The following is a 20,498-nucleotide window of genomic DNA, read 5'->3' on the forward strand; positions in this document are numbered from 1 at the left end:
GGACTTCTTGTTGTTTATGGCTAGAAATGCATGGGCAAGGGATTATGAAGTGACCATATTTCCCTATGCTGCATATGGGACATCTGGTAAAATTACTGGTATCCAAGTGAGTTCAATGGCAATTGACAACTATGCGTTACAAATGTTCAAATTAACATCACCTTGACTGAGCCCTCTTAAAAAGAAATACTGTTTCAAGGAATCTTTTTATTTACCTTCTTATTGTTAAGGGTTGCATGGGGAGAAGTGACACATCCACACACTCCCGTATTCCTCTCTCACAATGAGATGGGGGTGACTGACCAACCTGATCCAACCCTTCCTGCCCAGTGCTCTCTTCACTCCATGCCTGGCTGGGCCCCCACGTGGACCCACCTCTCCTCATACTCAGCAACACATCTTCTTGAGGCAACATATGGGGGGATGCAGGGTTACGGGGTCACCTCCTCAAATTTTTGTCAAGGTTCACACCAGCGCAGAGCTAGCCAGTAGTCTTTTAGAACTGTGTTGGAGGGAAGGGATGGGAGCTGCATCCAGCCACAGGAAGGTGGGAGGGTGGGGTAGGGATGACCTGGACTGTATATTGGAGTGGTCACCTCTTCCCTCCTGTCCACCCAACCCTGTGGCTGGAAGCAGCTTGTCACTTGCCTCATGCACAGTGTCAAAGGCAGCTAACATCTCTACGCTGCTGCTGGCCACTGCTATAACTCAGTCACCTCCGTCCCCTGGCTAACGTGTGGTCAGGAAGGCGTTAAGCACTAAGGATGCATTGTGCTCCAGGGCTAGGGAACCTGCTTCCACTGGCTTCAGGGAACTCAGCCAGAGAGGTGACTCATGAGAGAAGGGTGCATAGAGGATGGAGCATCCCCCATGCCCGCTCCAGTGTGTGGAGAGGGTGCTATGCTCTTGCTCAGGGTGACTGCAGGGTTGGAGTGCAAACAGGCTGAAAATAGCTTCTTTTCTGCCACTGCAGAGCTTAGCTGAGGGGCGAAGAAGCGTCTACATGCCAATGCTTTGGCACATGCCAGGCTTGGCTCCTGCTAGTGAGTGTCCAGGGCCAGAGGGTCTTCAGCATTCTGTGGGCTCCAGCCCAGCCAGAGGCAGTGGGGGAAAGAAAGAACTTGTCAGCCGGGTTGTTGAGGAACTGAGCAATCCAACCAGAGGCTGGCTTTCTGCACAGTGCAGGGAGTTGGACACACCTTGCCAAAGGGAAAGCAGTCAAGTAGCACTTTAAAGACTAGCAAAATAGTTTATTAGGTGAGCTTTCGTGGGAAAGACCCACTTCTTCAGACCATAGCCAGACCAGAACAGACTTAATATTTAAGACACAGAGAACCAAAAACAGTAAGCAAGGAGGACAAATCAGAAAAAGATAATCAAGGTGAGCAAATCAGAGAGTGGAGGGGTGGGGGGGAAGATCAAGAATTAGACTGAGTTAAGTATGCAGACGAGCCCCTATAGTGACTCAGAAAGTTCCCATCACGATTTAAACCATGTGTTAATGTTCCGAATTTGAATATAAATGTCAATTCGTCCACTTCCCTTTCTACAAAGGAGCGATAATTTCTTTTCAGTAACACACATACCTTGAGCTCATTGACAGAATGGCCCATTCCATTAAAATGTTGACTAACTGGTTTGTGGATCTGGAGTGTTTTGATGTCTGTTTTGTGCCCGTTGACCCTTTGCCAAAGGGATGTGAAGGAGCAGCAGAACTGGTGTGTGAGCAGACGCAGTAGGAAGAGGATAGTGAGAAGGGAAGCTTATAAAGGGCCTAAAGGTGGGCAGCAGCTGTGACTTGTAACCAACCAGAGCCAGCCCTCACTCACATGCCACCATGGCAAGCAGCTAGGGCTGTCTGGAAATGGGGCTGAAGTGAGCTAGCAGCTGGCACACAGCAGGGAATACACTTACAGCCCAGCAGGGGGAGTGGCCAGCCCTGCATGCTTGAGCTTTGCCCAACCACCAGCCTTGCACTCCCACCCCCATCATCAGTCACTGGATCCCCCCTGACTCACCACTGCTGGGTGAGCAACTGGTAAGCAAGGATCCAGCCAGCAGTAGGACCCACTAATATGGAGGGGTGATAGAGAGGTAGCCGTGTTAGTCTGTGTTCTAACAAAACAATACAGCAGTCATGTAGTACTTTAAAGACCAACAAAATGATTTATTCGGTGATGAGCTTTCGTGGGACAGACCCACTTCTCCTGATCAATAACATTTCCGGTACAGACTGACATCTATAAGTACAGCAGTCCTTTTTTTTTTTTTTTTTGGCCCTCTGTACTTATAGATGTCAGTCTGTACTGGAAATATTATTGATCTGATGAAGTGGGTCTGTCCCACAAAACCTCATCACCAAATAAATCATTTAGTTAGTCTTTAAAGTGCTACACAATTGATGTTTTGTTTTGTTAATACTGAGGGAAGGGGAGAGAGAGAAAATGTGGGACACCTGCAGGAGGGCTTAAATATGGGACTGTCCCTTAAATATGTGACATCTGCAGAGCCATCCCATTCATAGGACAAGGTGGGATGGATGCCCCAGGCTCTGCAGCTTTGGGGGCCCTGTGGCAGCTGCCACACACATCCTATGGACAGGAGGGGGAGGATTACCTGAGGCAGGGGGCACTCACCCTTCAGTGCCCCACCACAGCCTCCCAGCCTGCTGAACATCAATTCTCCATGGGTGGCTGGGAGGCCTCTCGACACCCAGGGTGAAGTGGGGTTCAGCAGGTCAGGAAGCTGTGGCACAGCGCTGTGTGTTGAGTGCAAGCAGGGCAGGAGAGAGGCCTGGGTTGGGGGCGACCTCCTGAGGCTGGTGCCTGCTCCCTGCCCCCAGGTAATCCTGGCCAGGCTGTTTGGGAAGGGGGCCCAGGGTCAGAGTGGGGGTGCAGTGGGAGAAAGGCAAGCCTGTGGTGCAGGGGTGGGGGAATGTTTCCCCAGTCTCGACTCCATTACCCTGGACATCTGGTCACCCTGGATCTTGGTTATAAAGACTGTGCCGTTAACTAAAGATAACTCAGTGTTTGTGTTTGTAAGAGAATTCTTGGTCAGTGGAGCTCAGCTGTTTTACACCAGCTATGCATCTGACCCTTTATCCAGCTTGTATCGGAAGAAAATCTCCATTCTCAACTGTATCGAGAGACCTATGGTACCAAAACAATGCAAGAAATCCTGACCTATTTGAAGATTACTAGAGGCTCACTAAATTACCTTGGGCAGTTCAAGCACAGTTCAGACGAACTTGTTTTAAAAAGGTTTGACAGGCCAGTGTAGACGTCTTTGATACATAATTACATGAGTATGGAAACACACCAAGAAATTTTGAGGTAGGTGTGGAAATCTGGGGACAGATCCTCAGCTGATATAAACTGAGGTATCTGTGATGGGATCTGGCCCTTTATGCCAGGCACTCAGGCAAGCCAAAACTGCCAGTGATTGTTTTCCTGAATAGAAAAGTTAGATTTGCAGGATCTAGACTTTCTAATTTTTAAAAGGATACATTTTAATTAAAGATAAGTAAGCACTGAGAAACTGAAGAGCTGAAGTCAATGCAATTATTCACAATCTTAAATTTAAACACATGCCCAAGTGCTTTGCTGTATGAAGACTCAGCATCTTTCAGGATCAAGCCTCAGCCTTCCCACTACTATAAATGTGAAGTGGTTCTATTTAAATCTGTGTGATAACTCCAAATTTAGACCATTTTAAACAAATGTAGATATTAGCCTATGCTCTTTTATATTGGCATTCCAGTGGATTTTCAAATAGGGACTGAAATTTTAGTGGTTTCCAAAATTAGAGGGTGGATTCCTTTTTACAAATAACCTGGATTGTTCGTAGAACTCTGGTCAGGTCCCGAGGGTGCTGGATATGAGAGGTTCAACCTGTACTACTGCAAGTAGTTCATCTAAGCACAAAATGTGTACATTCCAGGGGTGGTACTTAATCTCAACAGCTCTGTCCTAACCCTATCTCCAAGGCAGTACATTGTTGCGCTGCCCCACAATCAGACAGTGGAGATCTTATTGTGAGACAGAGCGATACTCTGCCTCACAGCTCCCTCCCTGTTGCAATGGCCGGATGTACATCAGCCCAACAGTGTCATCTACCTTACATCTCTCTCTAATGGCAATTTGTTGCAGACGATGGAGTGGAATATTGCAGGAGTTGGTGCTCCCTGTACACTCTGCAAGTCTCCTGTTGGTCCTGTTTCAGAGAGTTTGTAAACTAGGGTTGCCCAGTGTCCAGTAGTGAACTGGACAGTCCGGTATTTGGGCTCTCTGTCCAGTTAAAAAAAACACAGAATACCGGGCATGTAAATGTCCAGTATTTTAATTTTATTATAAGTTCTCAGCCACTGGAGGGGCTCTTCAGCCAAGCCCAGTGCACCTCCAGAGGCTAACTCCAGCAAAGCCCTCGCATCCCACGCCCCCAGGAGTCCAGGGACTCTCACCTGTGGTGGACAAGTCTTTCATGACACTTTCGTTCACCTCAGTCTTCACCTTGTGTAGCACCTGGGCCACGTACAATGACTCCTCAGCTGTTGGGGGCAGAGAGAGATGTGAGAGTGGGGTAGTGATCCCACCCCTGTTGCCCATTCCCAGCTCCCGCCACACAGCAGCTGGGACACCACTCCTGTCCAGCCTGGCTGACGGCCACCGAGGGACTTGTTCTCCAGGGACTGATCTAGCTCTGTTGTGACCCCTGGTAAAGTCCTGCTCTGCACAGCACCCTCCTGCGAGAAGTTCCCCAGGTTAACAGCGTGCGCGCGCGCTCTCTCTCTTTTTTTTGGGGGGGTGCGGGGGGAAGAACATCCATAATTTCTGTTGTTTTTTTAAAGTCAATAACTATTTAACATATTGACAGAGAGATAGCCATATTAGTCTGTATTCTAGCAAAAGGAACTTTAACAACCGTTTACAGAGGGAATGCTCAGAACTGTAATTTAAATTCAAATTTGACATATTAACACGTGGTTTGAACCAGGACAGCAATTATCTGGCCCATTATAAGGACTCTTTTACATGCTGTGTTTTACCTAACTCTTGACTACTCCACACCCTCCTCCTGCCACCCCACTGCTCTTCTGATTTGCCAACCTTCATAACAATTTTTCTGATTTGTCAACCTTGATAACAATTTTTGGACCTCTGTGCTTTATATATCCAGTCTGTTCTGGTAAGACTATGAGCTGAAGAAGTGGGTCTATCCCACGAAAGCTCATCACCTAATAAATGATTTTGTTAGTCTTTAAAGTGCTACGTGACTGCTTTTTTATTTTACATATGTTTATATTGCAGTCTGGTAAAGAATTGGATAGTTTCACAGCGCTGAATTGGATGGAGTTTTGTGCACATTGAGTAATTTTGTTTGACTAAAAGTTAAATGCAGATGAAGTTGATTTCTTTTCATTAATACCTAAATATTTTCAATGTTATTTGTACATCAGTTGCAATATTATTTTCCAGTTAAAGTGTTATTTATCCATATTATTAACTGATTTTCCAAAGCATTTAATGAACCAATTTGCAAGTAATAAAGAAAATACATTTTTTTACCCTCCACCCCCAGCTGATGGTGTCCAGTCTTTTTGTGGACATCTGGCAACCCCATTAACTGCTGGAGGGGCACAAACAGGTGTAGGGAAAGGGGTAACTCTGTACCCCCACTCTAAAAATTGTTCCAGCCCCAATGTGTACTTTCCCAGAAATTCTTGACAAAGTGAACCCTGAGGTTCAGCATTCAAGGCAAATAAAAAGAACTCTAATTTTATTATTTTGGAAATCTCAGGATTTTAAAGCAAATCTGTTTTTTGGAGCCTGACTTGCGATATTTTCAACACAGGGGATTAGTAATACTGGAGATTTGCTTATCACACTAAGCCGCACATCCAGGCTAGAACTGAGAGAAAAACAGCCATGTTTGAGATCTTGAGTTTATCTCACATTTATTGAGCTAATTTAAATAGTAATCCACAATTTAAAAAAAAGTTGTCCAATTTTTACCTCAGGTGAGTTTGTGATTTTAGCAACTGGGAGATTGTCATGGTTAACCTCATAGGACATATATTAATAATCTACAGGCATGTGAGTTCTATATTACAGGTATAATAACCGTATTATTTTTTATGACCTGTCGGTTATAATTACTTAAAAATAGCTAAAACTGTGCTGTTTTCGCATTTTCTTTTATTACTCTGTGGAGAGTCAACCACACATGACTAAGCATATTTGTACAGTAGTAGCATTTTGCATATTAATAAGCTATATATATATATGAATAAAATATTTGAGCGTGACATGATTTGCATATTAACGGATTCCAACAGCCCCGAGAGCCTCCGCAAGGGGCGGGCACTAGGCAGGAATGACAACGGAGCCGCCCCATGATATTGCAGCCGGTTCGGCTTGGCCAATGGGCTGCGGGCGGGCGGGAAAAGCGCGGCGGAGTGTTCTAGAAGGGAGGGGGGTGGCGCCTCTCTGGCCCGGCCTGGCTGTGGAAATGGCGGCGGTGAAGGCGTTGAACCCTAAGGCCGAAGTGGCTCGGGCCCAGGCGGCGCTGGCCGTGAACATCAGCGCGGCGCGGGGGCTGCAGGACGTTCTGAGGACCAACCTGGGCCCCAAGGGCACCATGAAGATGTGAGAGCCGAGGGGGGCGGGAGTGGCCGCGTGGGTGAGGAGCTGGGAGGCCCGGGAGGCCGCTGTGCTCCCCGCGCAGACGGGTGGGTGCTCTGGTTGCGCCCTGCCAGGCTCTGGGAAGCCTGGGGAGGGGTGTAGAGCGCTCGAGACCGAACGGCGGGTGGTCGGGCGGCGCCTCGGAAGCCGAGCCATGCGCCGGGCAGGGCCGCGAGCAGCCGCGGGGGTTCAGCGTGGTGCCGCTTCTTGCAGGCTGGTGTCCGGCGCCGGTGAGATCAAGCTGACCAAAGATGGCAACGTGCTTCTCCACGAAATGGTGAGCGAGCCGCTGGGTCTGGCCCTACCGCCCGGAGCCAGTAGGGTGCCTGGGTCTCTGTGTAGGGGGGAGGTGGCAGGGGGCTTTTTCTTACAAAGGCTGCAGTCAGTCCCGTTGGGGCACGTGTTCGCTTAGTCCCCTCGTTTGGCAAGGTACCCCTCAAGGAAAGTTGCTAATTCCACAGTAAAAGTAGGGTATTGTGTCTGTTTTCTCATTGGGAAACAAAGTGCCTTTTCCTATTAGTTAGTTACACCTCAGAACGGGTTAGGTTGTTATGTTTTGGGTAAATAACAGCATATGTAAGGGTGCAGGGTGAACCTCTGTAATCTGGAATTTTACACACATACACATCTAGAACTGGAAGGGACCTCTGGAGGTCATCTAGTCCAGTCCCCTGCCCTCTTGGCAGGACAAAGGACCATCCCTGATATCTATTTGCCCCCATCCCGAAGTGGGCTCATTTTTAAGAGAGGCTCTTTACAGCATATGGCAGGGGTTTTCTAGTCCTGCACATCCATAAACCAGAATGATTGTAGTTAGCCAGATGGCCACTTACAAGGGTGTGGCCAAGTTTGCTGTGGTCTCATAAAGGTTATTGATAACCACCAGTCCTGGCTCTCAGTGTTCTGTGCTGTTATTTAGCTGCAATTTACTGCTAAATGTCTTCTAAGAGCCCAGTAAGCAGTACAAGTGTTGGTAATGCTGGTAGACAATATTGACCTCCTGTGGTCTGGTGGGTACTATTGTTTAATCTCAGTCAGGTCCTGAGAGTGCTGGACTAGAGAGGTTCAACCTGTATTTTAGTTCATATATCTTTAAAGTCCTGTTTTTGCATGTGATCAGGGAGGAGAGGCCTTCATTTCTGTTGCAAACAGAAGGGCTCTCTGCACACTTAAGGATAAAATTGAGGCTAAATGAAGGACGATACTCTGCTTATATGCGCTCTCTGCTTCCTTAAGGTTAATTTTTCTGTTCTGCTTCTTAAAATACCACCTTTTTTCTTTTTCCCCAAATCACTGTCCGATATGGATATTCATGGTCTTTTTCAGAAAAACTTAATTGATAAGGACTTAATGTTTGAAGAAATAGTGCCATGCTTTGTTTTGAATTTTCATTGCTTATTTGGGGGTCAAAATGAGAATTATGCAAAGCCTACGATCACAACAGTGTGGTCTTTAAGTATGATTCTTATTAGATAGTGTTAGATGGCTTAATCAATTTAAAGTAGCTGCATTTTTATGAAAAGTAAGCACTTGACAGATAGACTTGTTAAATTGGTGTCAGTCACTCCCTTTACAGATGAGCAAATTTTATTATTCATGTCTTGTTTTTTGTTCAGCAAATACAACACCCAACAGCCTCCTTAATAGCAAAAGTAGCAACAGCACAGGATGACATCACTGGAGATGGTACCACTTCAAATGTTCTGATCATTGGAGAGCTGCTAAAGCAGGCCGATCTCTATATTTCTGAGGTACGTATGAATTTTTTCCTTGAGAAAATGAGTGAATGCAGCATCATTGCAATTATCTTATTTTCTTAAATGAAACTTCAGATGTTACAGCTCTTCCAAATGATCAGACTTTTGGTCAACTTTTTATTGTATGTGACTAGAAGTTAGGTGGCTTTGTTTGGGTCCTTTAGGGCGGTGGGGGGGATATATGCAGGCATCATGGTTGGTGGGTGAGGAGGGGCTCAGGGTGTAGGGTGCAGGACTAAGGGCTGGGATGTACTGGCTGCTGTAATGGACTCCCCAAGGCTGTCAACATGCAGAGTCCCCTCCCCAGCTGGCCACTGTCTTACAGGTTTGCCTGCTCCTGTGTGGTCATTCTGTGGTGTAATGATCTGCCAGCAGAGAGTTGTCTTGGCATCTTGTATTGGGTGAAAATTAAAACAGTATCCTTAACTAGCCAAGGTTATGTTACAAGTTAAAATCCTCAATGGTGCATGTAGAATGTATCATGTTTCAATTTATTTTTGATTTATTTCTGATTGGATTTAAGGGTCTTCTAATTGTATGGCACCAAGAAACATTTGTCTAGAACAGAATTTCTCAACCAGGAATTCAGGAGCCTTGGGGTCTTTAACCAGGTTTCATAGGGCTGGGGAGCAGGGCCAGTGTTGGACTTGTTGGGGGTGAGGGCAGAAAGTTGAACCCTGCTGGTGGCCCAGAGCCTTGTCATCTGGGACTGAAGCCAAAGCCTGAGCATCTTAAATTTGCAAGCACCCCTGTGGTACAAGGCTCTGGTAATTGCTCTGCTTATTACTCCCTAATGCTGTTCCTGGCTTATATGTGCAGAAAAAGTTGAGAGACAGGTGGGTTTTTACAGCATATTGCAGGGGTTTTCAACTAGTGTGCCCTGAAATTTTTGTCAGTTTCCCCTCACTTCCCTTCTTTGCAGAGCCACTGTAGGAGGGGAAATTGACAAATCCCACACCAGATGGGGTTCCAGCAAGGAGGCTGCCTGAGTCCTGTCTGGCACAGGGTTCATGAATCTCTCTCCTTCTCTCCCACTTCCCCCACCAGTTGACTCTTCAGAGCCACAGTGAGGGGAAAAGCTGACCCTGCAGAACTCTATTTGTGCTGGCAGGCAGCTGAAATGCTGCTTCCCAGCCTGAAGGAGCTGGTGGGGAGCATGCCCCTGATCCCTCCTGTGGCAAGGGAGAGGGAGGGTGAGAGTCTTTTGAAGCCAAGACATGGTTTAATGGCCACATCCTGTCTTCAGTGGGCTGGCGGGGAAGGGAGCCTGTTTTCGGTGTTTACTCAATGTCCTGACATAATGTCAGACAGATTTTGAAAATGTTTCTGTGCTGGCTGGCTGACAGTCTAGTTAATGTTTCAAATCCAACCTTGATGGATTTGATCATTGTTTAGCTTGTTGTATGCACTACTAAGTTGCAAATCTTCTCTAGTAAGACTAACAGTCATAAATGTGCTGTTTAAGAGCAAGCAGTACATGTCTCATTGAAGTGTTACTAAGAAGGTTGGGAACCACAGCATATGAGGCAGAGGTGGGTGAGAAGAATGGAGCAGAAAGAGTGAACCCCTATTGTAGAGTGAAGGAATTGTTGCTGACTATGTATATGCAAGGTACTTTGCTACCTTGTTTCATGTTGCACAGCGAACACCCAAGTGTGCTTTGTAGTTCCCTTGGCTATAAGTCTGTGCTAGAACAATCTGTACTTTTCCTCTGCATTAGAAGGTTTACCTTTCCTTTTACATGTATTCAGAAGGACAGTACATTTTTTTCTTTCCTCTGTGTAGTATGCAAATTCCAACATACTTCCATCTTACAGCACAGTCATGAATGTTTCTGGTATCTGAAGTTTAGAGATCACTTTAAGTGTTTTCAAATAAAACTAATAAATATGTTCACTCACTGTCCTGTTACTTTTTAAAAAAAATTAGGGCTTGCACCCTAGAATAGTCACTGAAGGATTTGAAGCAGCAAAGGAGAAAGCACTTGAAGTCTTGGAGAAAGTCAAAGTAACTAAGGAGATGGACAGGGAGACACTTGTAGATGTTGCCAGAACGTCACTGCGTACTAAAGTTCATGCAGAACTTGCTGATATCTTAACAGAGGCAAGTGTGTGTGTGTGTGTGTGTGTTTGTCTGTCCTATCGTACTATCCTTTTTGTGTAAAGAACTCTAGGTGTTCATCTTCTTTTGTAAGTATTTGGGGGAGGGATGAAAATGTACGATAGCTGGAGGAATACTGGCTCTATTGCTTTTTTTAGAAAATGCATTGGGTTTTTATGGAGGCATTTTCTTTTATTCCAGGCGGTAGTGGATGCTGTTTTGGCAATCAGAAAACCAAATGAGCCTATCGACCTTTACATGGTTGAAATTATGGAGATGAAGCACAAATCAGAAACTGAAACAACGTAAGTAGCTACAAAATGCTGCTAATCCATTCTGCATTTGAAGGTTAAACATGGCTTGAAATCTAATTGTTTGCAGTTAAGCCACGTTTTGAGTCCCTTTATCAATTTACAATCACATTTTCCTGTGTTTCTTATCCATGTTTTGTTTGGAAAGAGGAAACTCTCTATCTGGACTAACAGTAAAATACTGTCAGAATTACATAGCCTTTTCCCTATAATCTGTTATGATGATCTGACAGTCCAGGAAGGACTGGACACAAGTAAGACGAAATCATTTCCTTCTGTTGGAGAATGATTATTCTTTTGATGCTTTTCTCTGAACATCGTTATCACTACATATGCATGTCAAGCGTAAGATGTTCAATACTTACATCTATGATATAGAACTGGTTGTTTTTGAAATAGTTGTCAGTGTGAACACCATGGAATAGTTAAAGAAACTCTCTCTCTGGATGTATTTCCACTTCCAGTGGAAATCAAATGGAAGCTTTAGGTTACTAATGAAAAATGGAAAGTCAAAAGGAATCGCTCTTCGTCTCTGGTGACTTGAATATTGGCAGGATGGGACTGCTCTCTCTTAAGTGAAGATGTATAAAATCTTATCCAAATGATGTAATTGTAACGTTAAATCTTTGTGTAATGCTTCAGAATTCATTGAAATTACAAAAAAAGTGTAGCTATGTTTTAACTTCAATGGCATGGATGAATTCTGCAATAGCTTTTTCAGTAGCTAATGCAGTCAGACACTATGCTACAGTATATTTCCTTTTAACTTATTTCTAGTGGTATGCTTTGTGTAAAGTTAGCATGTCCATACAAGAAGGATACATGTTTCAGTCAATTCTTAATATATTAGTATGCTATTTTCAGTCAACTATAGTATGAGTTTTATGAATGTATTTCAGGAAAACCAAGGTTTCCTGCTCTGTGTAAATCATCTGACAGCTCATCTTACTCACTTTTTGCAGGCTGATTAGAGGACTTGTTTTGGACCATGGTGCTCGTCATCCTGATATGAAAAAAAGAGTGGAAGATGCTTACATCTTTACTTGCAATGTATCACTAGAATATGAAAAAACGTAAGTAGTTACCAAAGAGACGAGGGAAGAACTACAGTTGACTCTGAGAATGTGAGTTAATATTTACATACATCATAAACTTTTAAGCATATTGAGAGTTTAAAAACACTTTTTTTTTTAAAGGCCTAGTTTATGTAAATGAGGAACTGAAGTCAAACTTTTCACTCCAAAGTGAATGAGTTGGCGAATTGGCATTTGTGGTAGTCTGAATTATGGACGCATTAGCATAATAATCCCTTCTCTTAGCTAATTGAATGACAAGAACTCCCCCTTTTGTCTCCAAGTCTTGCATTGCACAGTGAACACCCAGTTATACTTCATAGGTTACTTGATGTAACTCTGCTAGAATAATTTTGTGCTGTATCTCTGCACTGGAAGGAATTCTCTTCCTTTTACATGTGTTCAGAACGCCTATATGCTTTGTAGCACTGTCCCACAGGTTTGGCAAATTCATGTCTTGACCAAAACACACATACTCCTTGATTTTAAGATTCTGTTGTATTAACTTTGTAGAGCCCTACTAGTAGTAACGAGCAGTTTTTTTCTCCAGAGAGGTGAGCTCAGGATTCTTCTATAAGAGTGCAGAAGAAAGAGAGAAGTTAGTAAAAGCTGAAAGAAAATTCATTGAAGACAGAGTGAACAAAATCATAGACTTGAAAAAGAGAGTCTGTGGTGATTCAGATAAAGGATTTGTTGTGATCAATCAAAAGGTGAGATGCATGAGAGTAAATGGTAGCTATAAAAATTACCTAAAATTGTTGGTATTCTTGGTAGGCCTGATGCTTTGTTTTCAATTAACTGTATAGTCTGACTTAGAACATTTCCTCAGCTCGTGTCCCCTGCTTACCCTTCCTTTACGTACAGTACATCCATGATCTCTTTATCATTTGGACCCATAGTAAAGAAACACTTGAATTGCACAGAGATTTAATAACCTGCCCTCCACCATCAGGAGACATCTGAATTGGAGTTTATTCTCAAGTTTGACCCTTTATGCCTGGGTCTCAGTCAAAATAGCAATTACCCTGTGCATTACAAGGATAGTTCCCCATCTTTGATATTGGTAGTGAGCTCAGGCAACTCACATAACTTAATAGACACTTGGAGTAAATGATTCCCGCCTCCCTCCTGTTCTGTGTAGCTGATCAGTTTTTATTTAATATTTTTCTAATCTTTCTGTTAAATTGTCAGTGGCAGTCTGTTTTTTATCAGAATTTCCATATCTGAAGACGTGAATGTCTCTCAAAAGCTCATCTGCCAGTAAATCATTTTGTTAGTCTTGTTGAAAGTGCTACAGGACTGCTTTTTCTGTTTTGTGAAGGTACAGACTAATGCGGCTACTCCTCTGTGACTTGGTCGGCATTGTATTTTCAGATATATGTTCATAGGTCCCACTTGCAGTATGATCTGAACATAGAATTTGGTGCTTATTGCTGGACCAGTAACTTTTTCTAACGTGTACTTCTCTCTCTGCTTATAGGGAATTGACCCATTTTCCTTAGATGCACTTGCAAAACAAGGAATAGTAGCTTTGCGCAGAGCAAAAAGGAGGAATATGGAGAGGTCAGTTCTTGGGAAAGTAGAGATTGTTTTCCAAACTTTCTCTCTATCCAGTCTTTATTTTATATTTTTGTCTTTCAGAATTGAAGAAAAATGTTCCTTTAGCTCAGGCTCATGTACTTCCTACAGGAGTAAAAATTCTATTCAGTATAAACCCAGGGTAGCCAAACTGAGCATGAAAAGGAGACCGAACTTACTAATGTAAAAACCAACTTCATTAGATGCGTTGTTGCTTTTGCTGATACAGAGTACAATGACTATCCCTCTAGTACTTAAGTTGTATATCTTTATCAGTAAGCTTTCAACTGAGGGTAACCTAGAAGAGATTTGAATTATTTTAAACTCAAACACCAGGAAATTATATGGTGGCGGGGTGGGGGGGACCCATTGTATTTTGAAATAAATACCTAAATAATGAGATTAGCCTATTTGTAAGAATCTATGGCATGGAGTGAAAAACATCTTCATTCAGAACTATGCAGCCAACCAAGAATCTCTAGCTTATTTTCACTGTCTTTTTTTAAAAAAGTAACATGTTTTGTGTTTTTATAAACATCTGTTTTCAGATTGACCCTGGCTTGTGGTGGTATAGCTATGAATTCTGTGGATGACCTCACTCCTGACTGTTTGGGACACGCTGGTCTTGTCTACGAATATGTACTGGTGTGTAAGACATTGAGCTTGTAACTGAGGCTAACCTAGATATTCCTTTTGGCTCCCATCTGGTGTTTGCAGCAATCGTTTTAGTTCAGGCTTTATTGTGGATTTTACTACTACACATGTGGAGGACTTTGTCTGGATTTAGATGCCTGTGAGAATTCATTTAAGTAGTTTTTGAAGGAAGTAATGGAAGTCATATTAAAAGCCACTGACATTTCTTATCTGTGATGCTCTTTGTCATGCATAAATGTTTTGCCTAGATGTTAGGGATGAAGAATAAAATCAGACCTGAAAAGAGAAACGGAATAAACTTGTTTTCAATTTAAGACTGAAATGCAATTGAGAAGGAATGTGAACCACTTCTGAGCATGAAACTACAAATCTCTCTCCTCTTGGAAGGTCCACTACAGAATGAATTACCTGAATAATCTCTTGTTCGCATGGATCTTAAACTATTCAGATGCACCATTGTTAAATCACTAAATAAAAAATGTTTGTGGCTGTGCTATAGGATTTTTGTTAAGCAAAAATGTAATTAGTAGTTTGCTGTTATTGGCATGATAGGGTGAAGAGAAGTTTACCTTCATTGAGAAGTGTGACAACCCTCGCTCAGTTACACTGTTGATCAGGGGACCAAATAAGCATACACTCACACAAATAAAGGATGCAGTAAGAGATGGGCTACGTGCTGTCAAAAATGCTATTGAGGATGGTAAGTTTCCTTCTGTCTTTCTATATTTAATAAGGTCTTATGCGGCATATCCTGTAATGTGCAACGCATATTTGCCAATGCACATCTGTCTGTACTTTTCTATCAAGTAGATGGATAATTTCTCTTAGCTTTTGTTAGTATCTTATACAGACACTATGCTAAAACACATTTCTATTTGACGTGCATCCAGTGCTTTGCTGTTTTTAGAATGGGTATTTAAGAGAGATGAGGACACATATTTAGTCATTTTATAGTAACTTGGGTTATATGCTACCTGACAAAGTTAATAGCCCTTTGTTGCCTTTTTTAAAGAAGAGGAATACGTATCGTCAACATTTAACAATAAACAATGTGCTGTGGTTAAAGTTGCTGGAAAGCTTCCTCAGTACAAGATGCTGTAATCACTTAGGGTGTGTCTACACAGCACTGCCCTTCCAGAAGGGGCGTGCTAATGAGCAAGAATGAAAATTCAAATTAGGTGCACATTTGCATATCTTTTGCCTCATTTCCATATTCATGATCTCTCTTGCTCAAGAGCCTTTTCCCAAAACAAAAACAGCTGTGTAGATGGGGTTCTCTCTGAAGAAGACACCCCCACTTACAGAAGAACCCTAAGGAGTTTAACTAAAAGTGACAGATGAAAACTGCAAACTACTGATGCAAAAATTTTTTTACAACATGTAAACTTTGTGCTTTTACTTAAATTCATGTAATGCTAAAAATCTTGGCTCTTGTAATCTTGTGGAAATAACTACGGTTATTCTTTACATCTTTCAGGGTGTGTGGTTGCAGGCGCTGGAGCGTTGGAAGTGGCAATAGCTGATGCTCTTGTGAAACACAAGCCGAATGTAAAAGGAAGAGCCCAATTTGGAGTTCAAGCCTTTGCTGATGCTCTTCTCATCATTCCTAAGGTGGTACTCTTGGTTTAAAGTAATAACTTCAAAGCAGTTACATGCACAAAAATTTTATCTATCCTAACAGTAGTCTCCTTCACTGAAGAGAGAGTGGCTTTTTTACCACAGGATGGACATGAGTACAGTAATCCCTCAAAATCCTGCTTCTTCCCCCACCTGTGGCTCATACACCTCTGTGCCTGGCTCTAGCTTAACCCTCCCAGCTCTGGTTCAGCCCTAACTCCTCTGCCCCAACCCATCACTAGGCTTAGCTTTCCACAACTGCCCCCCCTCTCAACCCCAGGAGTTACCTTTCGAAAAGAGCTCCAGGTGCTCCTGCTGTTCTCTGGCTGCAGAAAGTGTGTTTCACCAGTGAAAAAAGCTGCACGCATTCCCCCCCCCAACTTAAACTAAATGGCTGTTTCTACACAGGCCACTTCCTCTGGAAGGGGCATGCTAATACATGTAGCGAAAGGTGCTAATGAGGCGCAGATGCAAATTCCCCACACCTCATTAGCATCTTTCCCTCTGTGTAGAAATGGCCAATGTGAGTTACACCAGGGTGTGTGGGAATGCAACCCTCACAACTCGGACTACTGTTTATAAATGCTTTGAACTGAAGGAAAATATACATCCTTGCCCTAATTGTTGTCTGAGTTATACTAGTGGAGGTAATGGGATGTGTTTGTAGATAATGATGCTCCTTTTATAGATGTTTTTGTGGCTTTAAATTAATATACAAAACATTCTTTTCTCTCCTCTCCCTCTTTCCCCCGCCCCCCAGGTTCTTGCTCAGAACTCTGGCTATGATCCCCAGGAAACACTAGTGAAGGTTCAGGCTGAATATGCAGATTCTGGACAACTTATTGGAGTTGACCTGAACACTGGTAAGAAGCTGTGAAATACAAAGATCAGACAATTGGCTTCAGTTTTCCCTGTGAGCCAGCAAAGTGGTTCTGTTGTTTTTTTTAGGAAAGAAAATTAACTGACTTAGTGAGTCATTGCTACCATTTGGGGGTTGACTCGTTTACAAACTGGCTTTTATTGTAACAAGCACACAAAGATGAAGGCCAGTGTTAATATGAAGTAGGAAATACTTTGGTTTGTCTTTTGGTGTCAGTCAACCTGTTTAATGTCTTGTGATTTTTCCCACTGCCTGGAACAAGATTGTGAATGTTAATAAAAAATGATAAAAGATATCAATTGTTTACAAGCAGATTTATTTTACATTCCCAGGTGAACCAATGGTGGCGGCAGCAGCTGGAATTTGGGATAATTATAACGTCAAAAAACAACTACTTCATTCATGGTATTTTTTTAAGCTAAAACAAGCTTCCATTGCTACTGGTCAAATCGTATGCATGGGTTTGTGGTGTGGATTATTTTATATAGAAATATTTTGATTGAAATTTACAGTGTAGAAATAAGAACACTAACGTAATACAATAATTATATGAATGTTTGGTCTTAATGCCTGTTTTGCCTCTGTCCTTCCGCAGAGAAATCAAATGTTTTAAATAAGCTCCACATTGTTTTGTGAGAACTTAATAGAATGGTACTTCAGCAGTTGTCATATGAATTTTTTAACAATTTACTGAATGTAGAACTGTAATCTACAGTGTGTCTTAGTGGGGACTGAGGGAGGGGCGATGTCTTGAATAAGATGAACTGTAATATAAAACAGTAGTTGTGACCATAAGTGTTCGGATCTTTTCCAGCACAGTGATCGCCAGCAACATTCTTTTGGTTGATGAAATTATGCGAGCTGGAATGTCCTCTCTCAAAGGTTGAATTGAATCTGCCCTCTGCTGCAATGGTTGCCTTGAGTCAGGAGATGCCCCTATGAAGTTATATCAAAAAAGAAAAATTGAGCTATAAAGGCATTATTTTTCTCCAGCCTCCAGTGGATTTTTCACAGTAACAAACATAGCTGTCTCTTTGGCGTAAATGTGGCCACTCTCAAATGTTAGCACCTCTTCAAATATTAGGTTCTCAAATCAGTTATTTATTTTTTTTTCTTAATTGCACTGAAATGTACAACTTAGTCTTTTTACCCAATAAACAGTTCGCTCTGTGCTCATCTTGTAATGGTGTCAGTTACTGAACATCTGTTTTGGTTGGGGTGGCTAATGTTGTTGGACAGTTAACTGTAGCTATGCAGTTGTCAATTGGGAGGTGATGTCCTCAGAATTCAACCCACCTATACACCATCTTTCTGGAATACCCCCAAGCATGGATGATTTTCTTTGGCTTGCATACGCATGTACATTTATTTGCACCAAATACTTTGTAGTTGGAAAGATTTGGTAAAGATGGAGCAGGCATTTGTGAATACCTTTTTGTCGGGGGGAGGCAGAATGATTTAATGTTTTGGGACACTGTGCTGGGTGGAAGTCAGCATGAGCTCTGTGCTGCTAGTCATGCTGGGAAAGAGTGTTTGGTTTGTTCACTGTCCCTGCTCTCAGCACAATCTCACAGCTCCCATTGTGTGATACCCAACTAATGGCAGGTGCCTGGGCCATGTTTTGTGGTGGGGTAGGCTGCCGGCACACAGCTCTAGTGCTCCTTCCCCCGCCCCACAGCTGGCAGCAGAGCATGCATGGCCTCTGTAGCCACCTGCTTTTGAGTGATGTGCAAGGATGTGGAAGGCAAGAAACCTGCATGAGGTTTCTACTGGGCTGCTGACCAGGATCCACCTAAGTACCTGGACAGAGCCTGCCTTGATAACCCAGTTCCAGTCATTTCCCCCACAGTCCTTTTCTTGTCCCATTTTTGCACCCTGCTTCTGTACCCTAATCCTCCACCTCAGGTCACAACCTCCACCCTTCTTCCAGCTCAGAATCCTCCCTGATAGCCATATCCCCTTCTAAACTCTGCACCCCAGACCTCAGTATTATGGGGAGTGCAGCCACATCTCCTTCCCCCACTGCCCATCAAAATTTGTTGCAATTTATTGCAGACTTCAGTGTGAGGGGGATTGGCAGGAACAGTTAAATTTTGAACCAGACCCAGCTACAGTTCCATCAAGGCTTTAGGTATGTGAACTACTCTAGCTGTGTTCTTAGTTTCTGATGTAACTGAAACTGGTGTTCCCTCTATTTTTTTTTCCCCCCCCATGCAGGGGTGGAATAAATTTTGTGTGTATGCACCACAGCATCTGCAGATATGCAGCACCAGTAGAAACATGCTGCCAGTTGGGTGCCTCCTAGCTGATTAGCGGAGTGCCCACAAGTGCTCAGCTTACAAAAGCACTGACTGAAACCTGTGACTAGTAAAGTAGATTGTTTCAGAACTTTGAAAAAACTTGTATTGTTACAATCAATAAAATTAGTAAAATTAGAGTCAAATTAGAAGGGCTAAGGCACAAAATGAGCTCCAACTAGCTACAGGCAAAAAGGGTAACAAGAAGGCCTTTTACAAATATATTAGAAACGAGGAAGACCAAGGACAGGGTAGGGCCATTGCTCGGTGGGGAGGGAGAAACAGTAACGGGGAACTTGGAAATGGCAGAGATGCTTAATGACTTCTTTGTTTCGGTCTTCACAGAGAAGTCTGAAGGAATGCCTGACATAGTGAATGCTGGCAGAAAAGGGGTAGAGTTAGTTTTTGAAATAAAAAAAGAACAAGTTAAAAACCATTTGGAAAAATTAGATGTCTGCAAGTCACCAGGGCCTGATGAAATGCATCCTAGAATCCTCAAGGAGCTGATAGAAGAGGTAGCTGAGCCGTTAGCTCTCATTTTTGGAAAGTCATGAGAGAGAGGAGAGATTCCAGAAGACTGGAAGAGGGCAAATATAGTGCCCATCTACAAAAAGGGGAACAAGAACAACCCAGGAAATTACAGGCCAGTCAGCTTAACTTCTGTGCCAGGAAAGATAATGGAGCAGGTAGTTACGGAAGTCATCTGCAAGCACTTGGAAGGTAGTAAAGTGATAGGGAACAGCCAGCATGGTTTTGTAAAAAACAAATCATGTCAAACCAACCTGATAGCTTTTTTTGATATGATAACGAGACTCGTAGATAAGGGAGAAGCAGTGGATGTGGTATACCTAGACTTTAGTAAAGCATTTGATACGGTCTCGCGTAATATTCTTATCGACAAACTAGGCAAGTCCAACTTAAATCGCGCTGCAATAAGGTGGGTGCATAACTGGCTGGCTAATCGTACCCAGAGAGTAGTTGTTAATGGTGCTCAATCCAGCTGGAAAAGCATAACAAGTGGGGTTCCGCAGGGGTCTGTTCTGGGACCAGTTCTGTTCAATATCTTCATTAATGATTTGGATATTGGCATAGAAAGTACGCTTATTAAGTTTGCAGATGATACCAAGCTGGGAGGGGTTGCAGCTACGTTGGAGGATGGGGTCATAATTCAGAATGATCTAGATAAATTAGAGAAATGGTCTGAAGTAAACAGGATGAAGTTTAATAAAGATAAATGTAAGGTGCTGCACTTAGGAAGGAATAATCTGTTTCACACATACAGAATGGGAAAAGACTGTCTAGGAAGGAGTACAGCAGAAAGGGACCTAGGCGTTCTAGTAGATCACAAGTTAAATATGAGTCAACAGTGTGATGCTGTTGCAAAAAAAGCAAACATGATTCTGGGATGCATTAGCAGGTGTGTTGTGAACAAGACACGAGAAATCATTCTACCGCTCTACTCTGCGCTGGTTAGACCTCAGCTGGAATATTGTGTCCAGTTCTGGGTGCCCCAATTCAAGAAAGATGTGGAGAAATTAGAGAAGGTCCAGA

At 43.0% G+C, this 20,498-nt stretch overlaps 1 protein-coding gene and 2 non-coding genes across 3 annotated transcripts; all 3 read left to right on the forward strand.

The window, feature by feature from the left end:
- The first annotated feature begins 6,480 nt into the window (after positions 1 to 6,480).
- Positions 6,481 to 17,822, forward strand: CCT6A (chaperonin containing TCP1 subunit 6A). Its single transcript, XM_075013869.1, has 14 exons — positions 6,481 to 6,644; positions 6,894 to 6,957; positions 8,297 to 8,431; positions 10,367 to 10,540; positions 10,739 to 10,842; positions 11,811 to 11,921; positions 12,472 to 12,631; positions 13,402 to 13,484; positions 14,048 to 14,144; positions 14,706 to 14,853; positions 15,631 to 15,764; positions 16,531 to 16,633; positions 16,983 to 17,055; positions 17,465 to 17,822. Exons 1-14 carry the CDS (start codon positions 6,508 to 6,510, stop codon positions 17,535 to 17,537), a joined length of 1,596 nt encoding a protein of 531 aa, XP_074869970.1. The 5' UTR covers positions 6,481 to 6,507; the 3' UTR covers positions 17,538 to 17,822.
- Positions 10,072 to 10,203, forward strand: LOC142023335 (small nucleolar RNA SNORA22). Its single transcript, XR_012648212.1, has one exon. It is a non-coding gene; the product is annotated as a small nucleolar RNA SNORA22 (small nucleolar RNA).
- On the forward strand, positions 11,539 to 11,672 carry LOC142023334 (small nucleolar RNA SNORA15). The gene has a single exon (XR_012648211.1). It is a non-coding gene; the product is annotated as a small nucleolar RNA SNORA15 (small nucleolar RNA).
- Positions 17,823 to 20,498: the final 2,676 nt, after the last annotated feature.

Source organism: Carettochelys insculpta, chromosome 19 (assembly GCF_033958435.1).
Source record: "Carettochelys insculpta isolate YL-2023 chromosome 19, ASM3395843v1, whole genome shotgun sequence".
NCBI lineage: Eukaryota > Metazoa > Chordata > Testudines > Carettochelyidae > Carettochelys > Carettochelys insculpta.

Excerpts from the sequence above, each read along its gene's own strand:
- CCT6A (XM_075013869.1), top strand. The coding sequence starts at position 6,508 with ATGGCGGCGGTGAAGGCGTTGAACCCTAAGGCCGAAGTGGCTCGGGCC. Across the intron at positions 6,645-6,893 it reads CCCAAGGGCACCATGAAGAT|GCTGGTGTCCGGCGCCGGTG; the intron begins GTGAGAGCCGAG and ends CGCTTCTTGCAG. Across the intron at positions 15,765-16,530 it reads CTCTTCTCATCATTCCTAAG|GTTCTTGCTCAGAACTCTGG; the intron begins GTGGTACTCTTG and ends CCCGCCCCCCAG.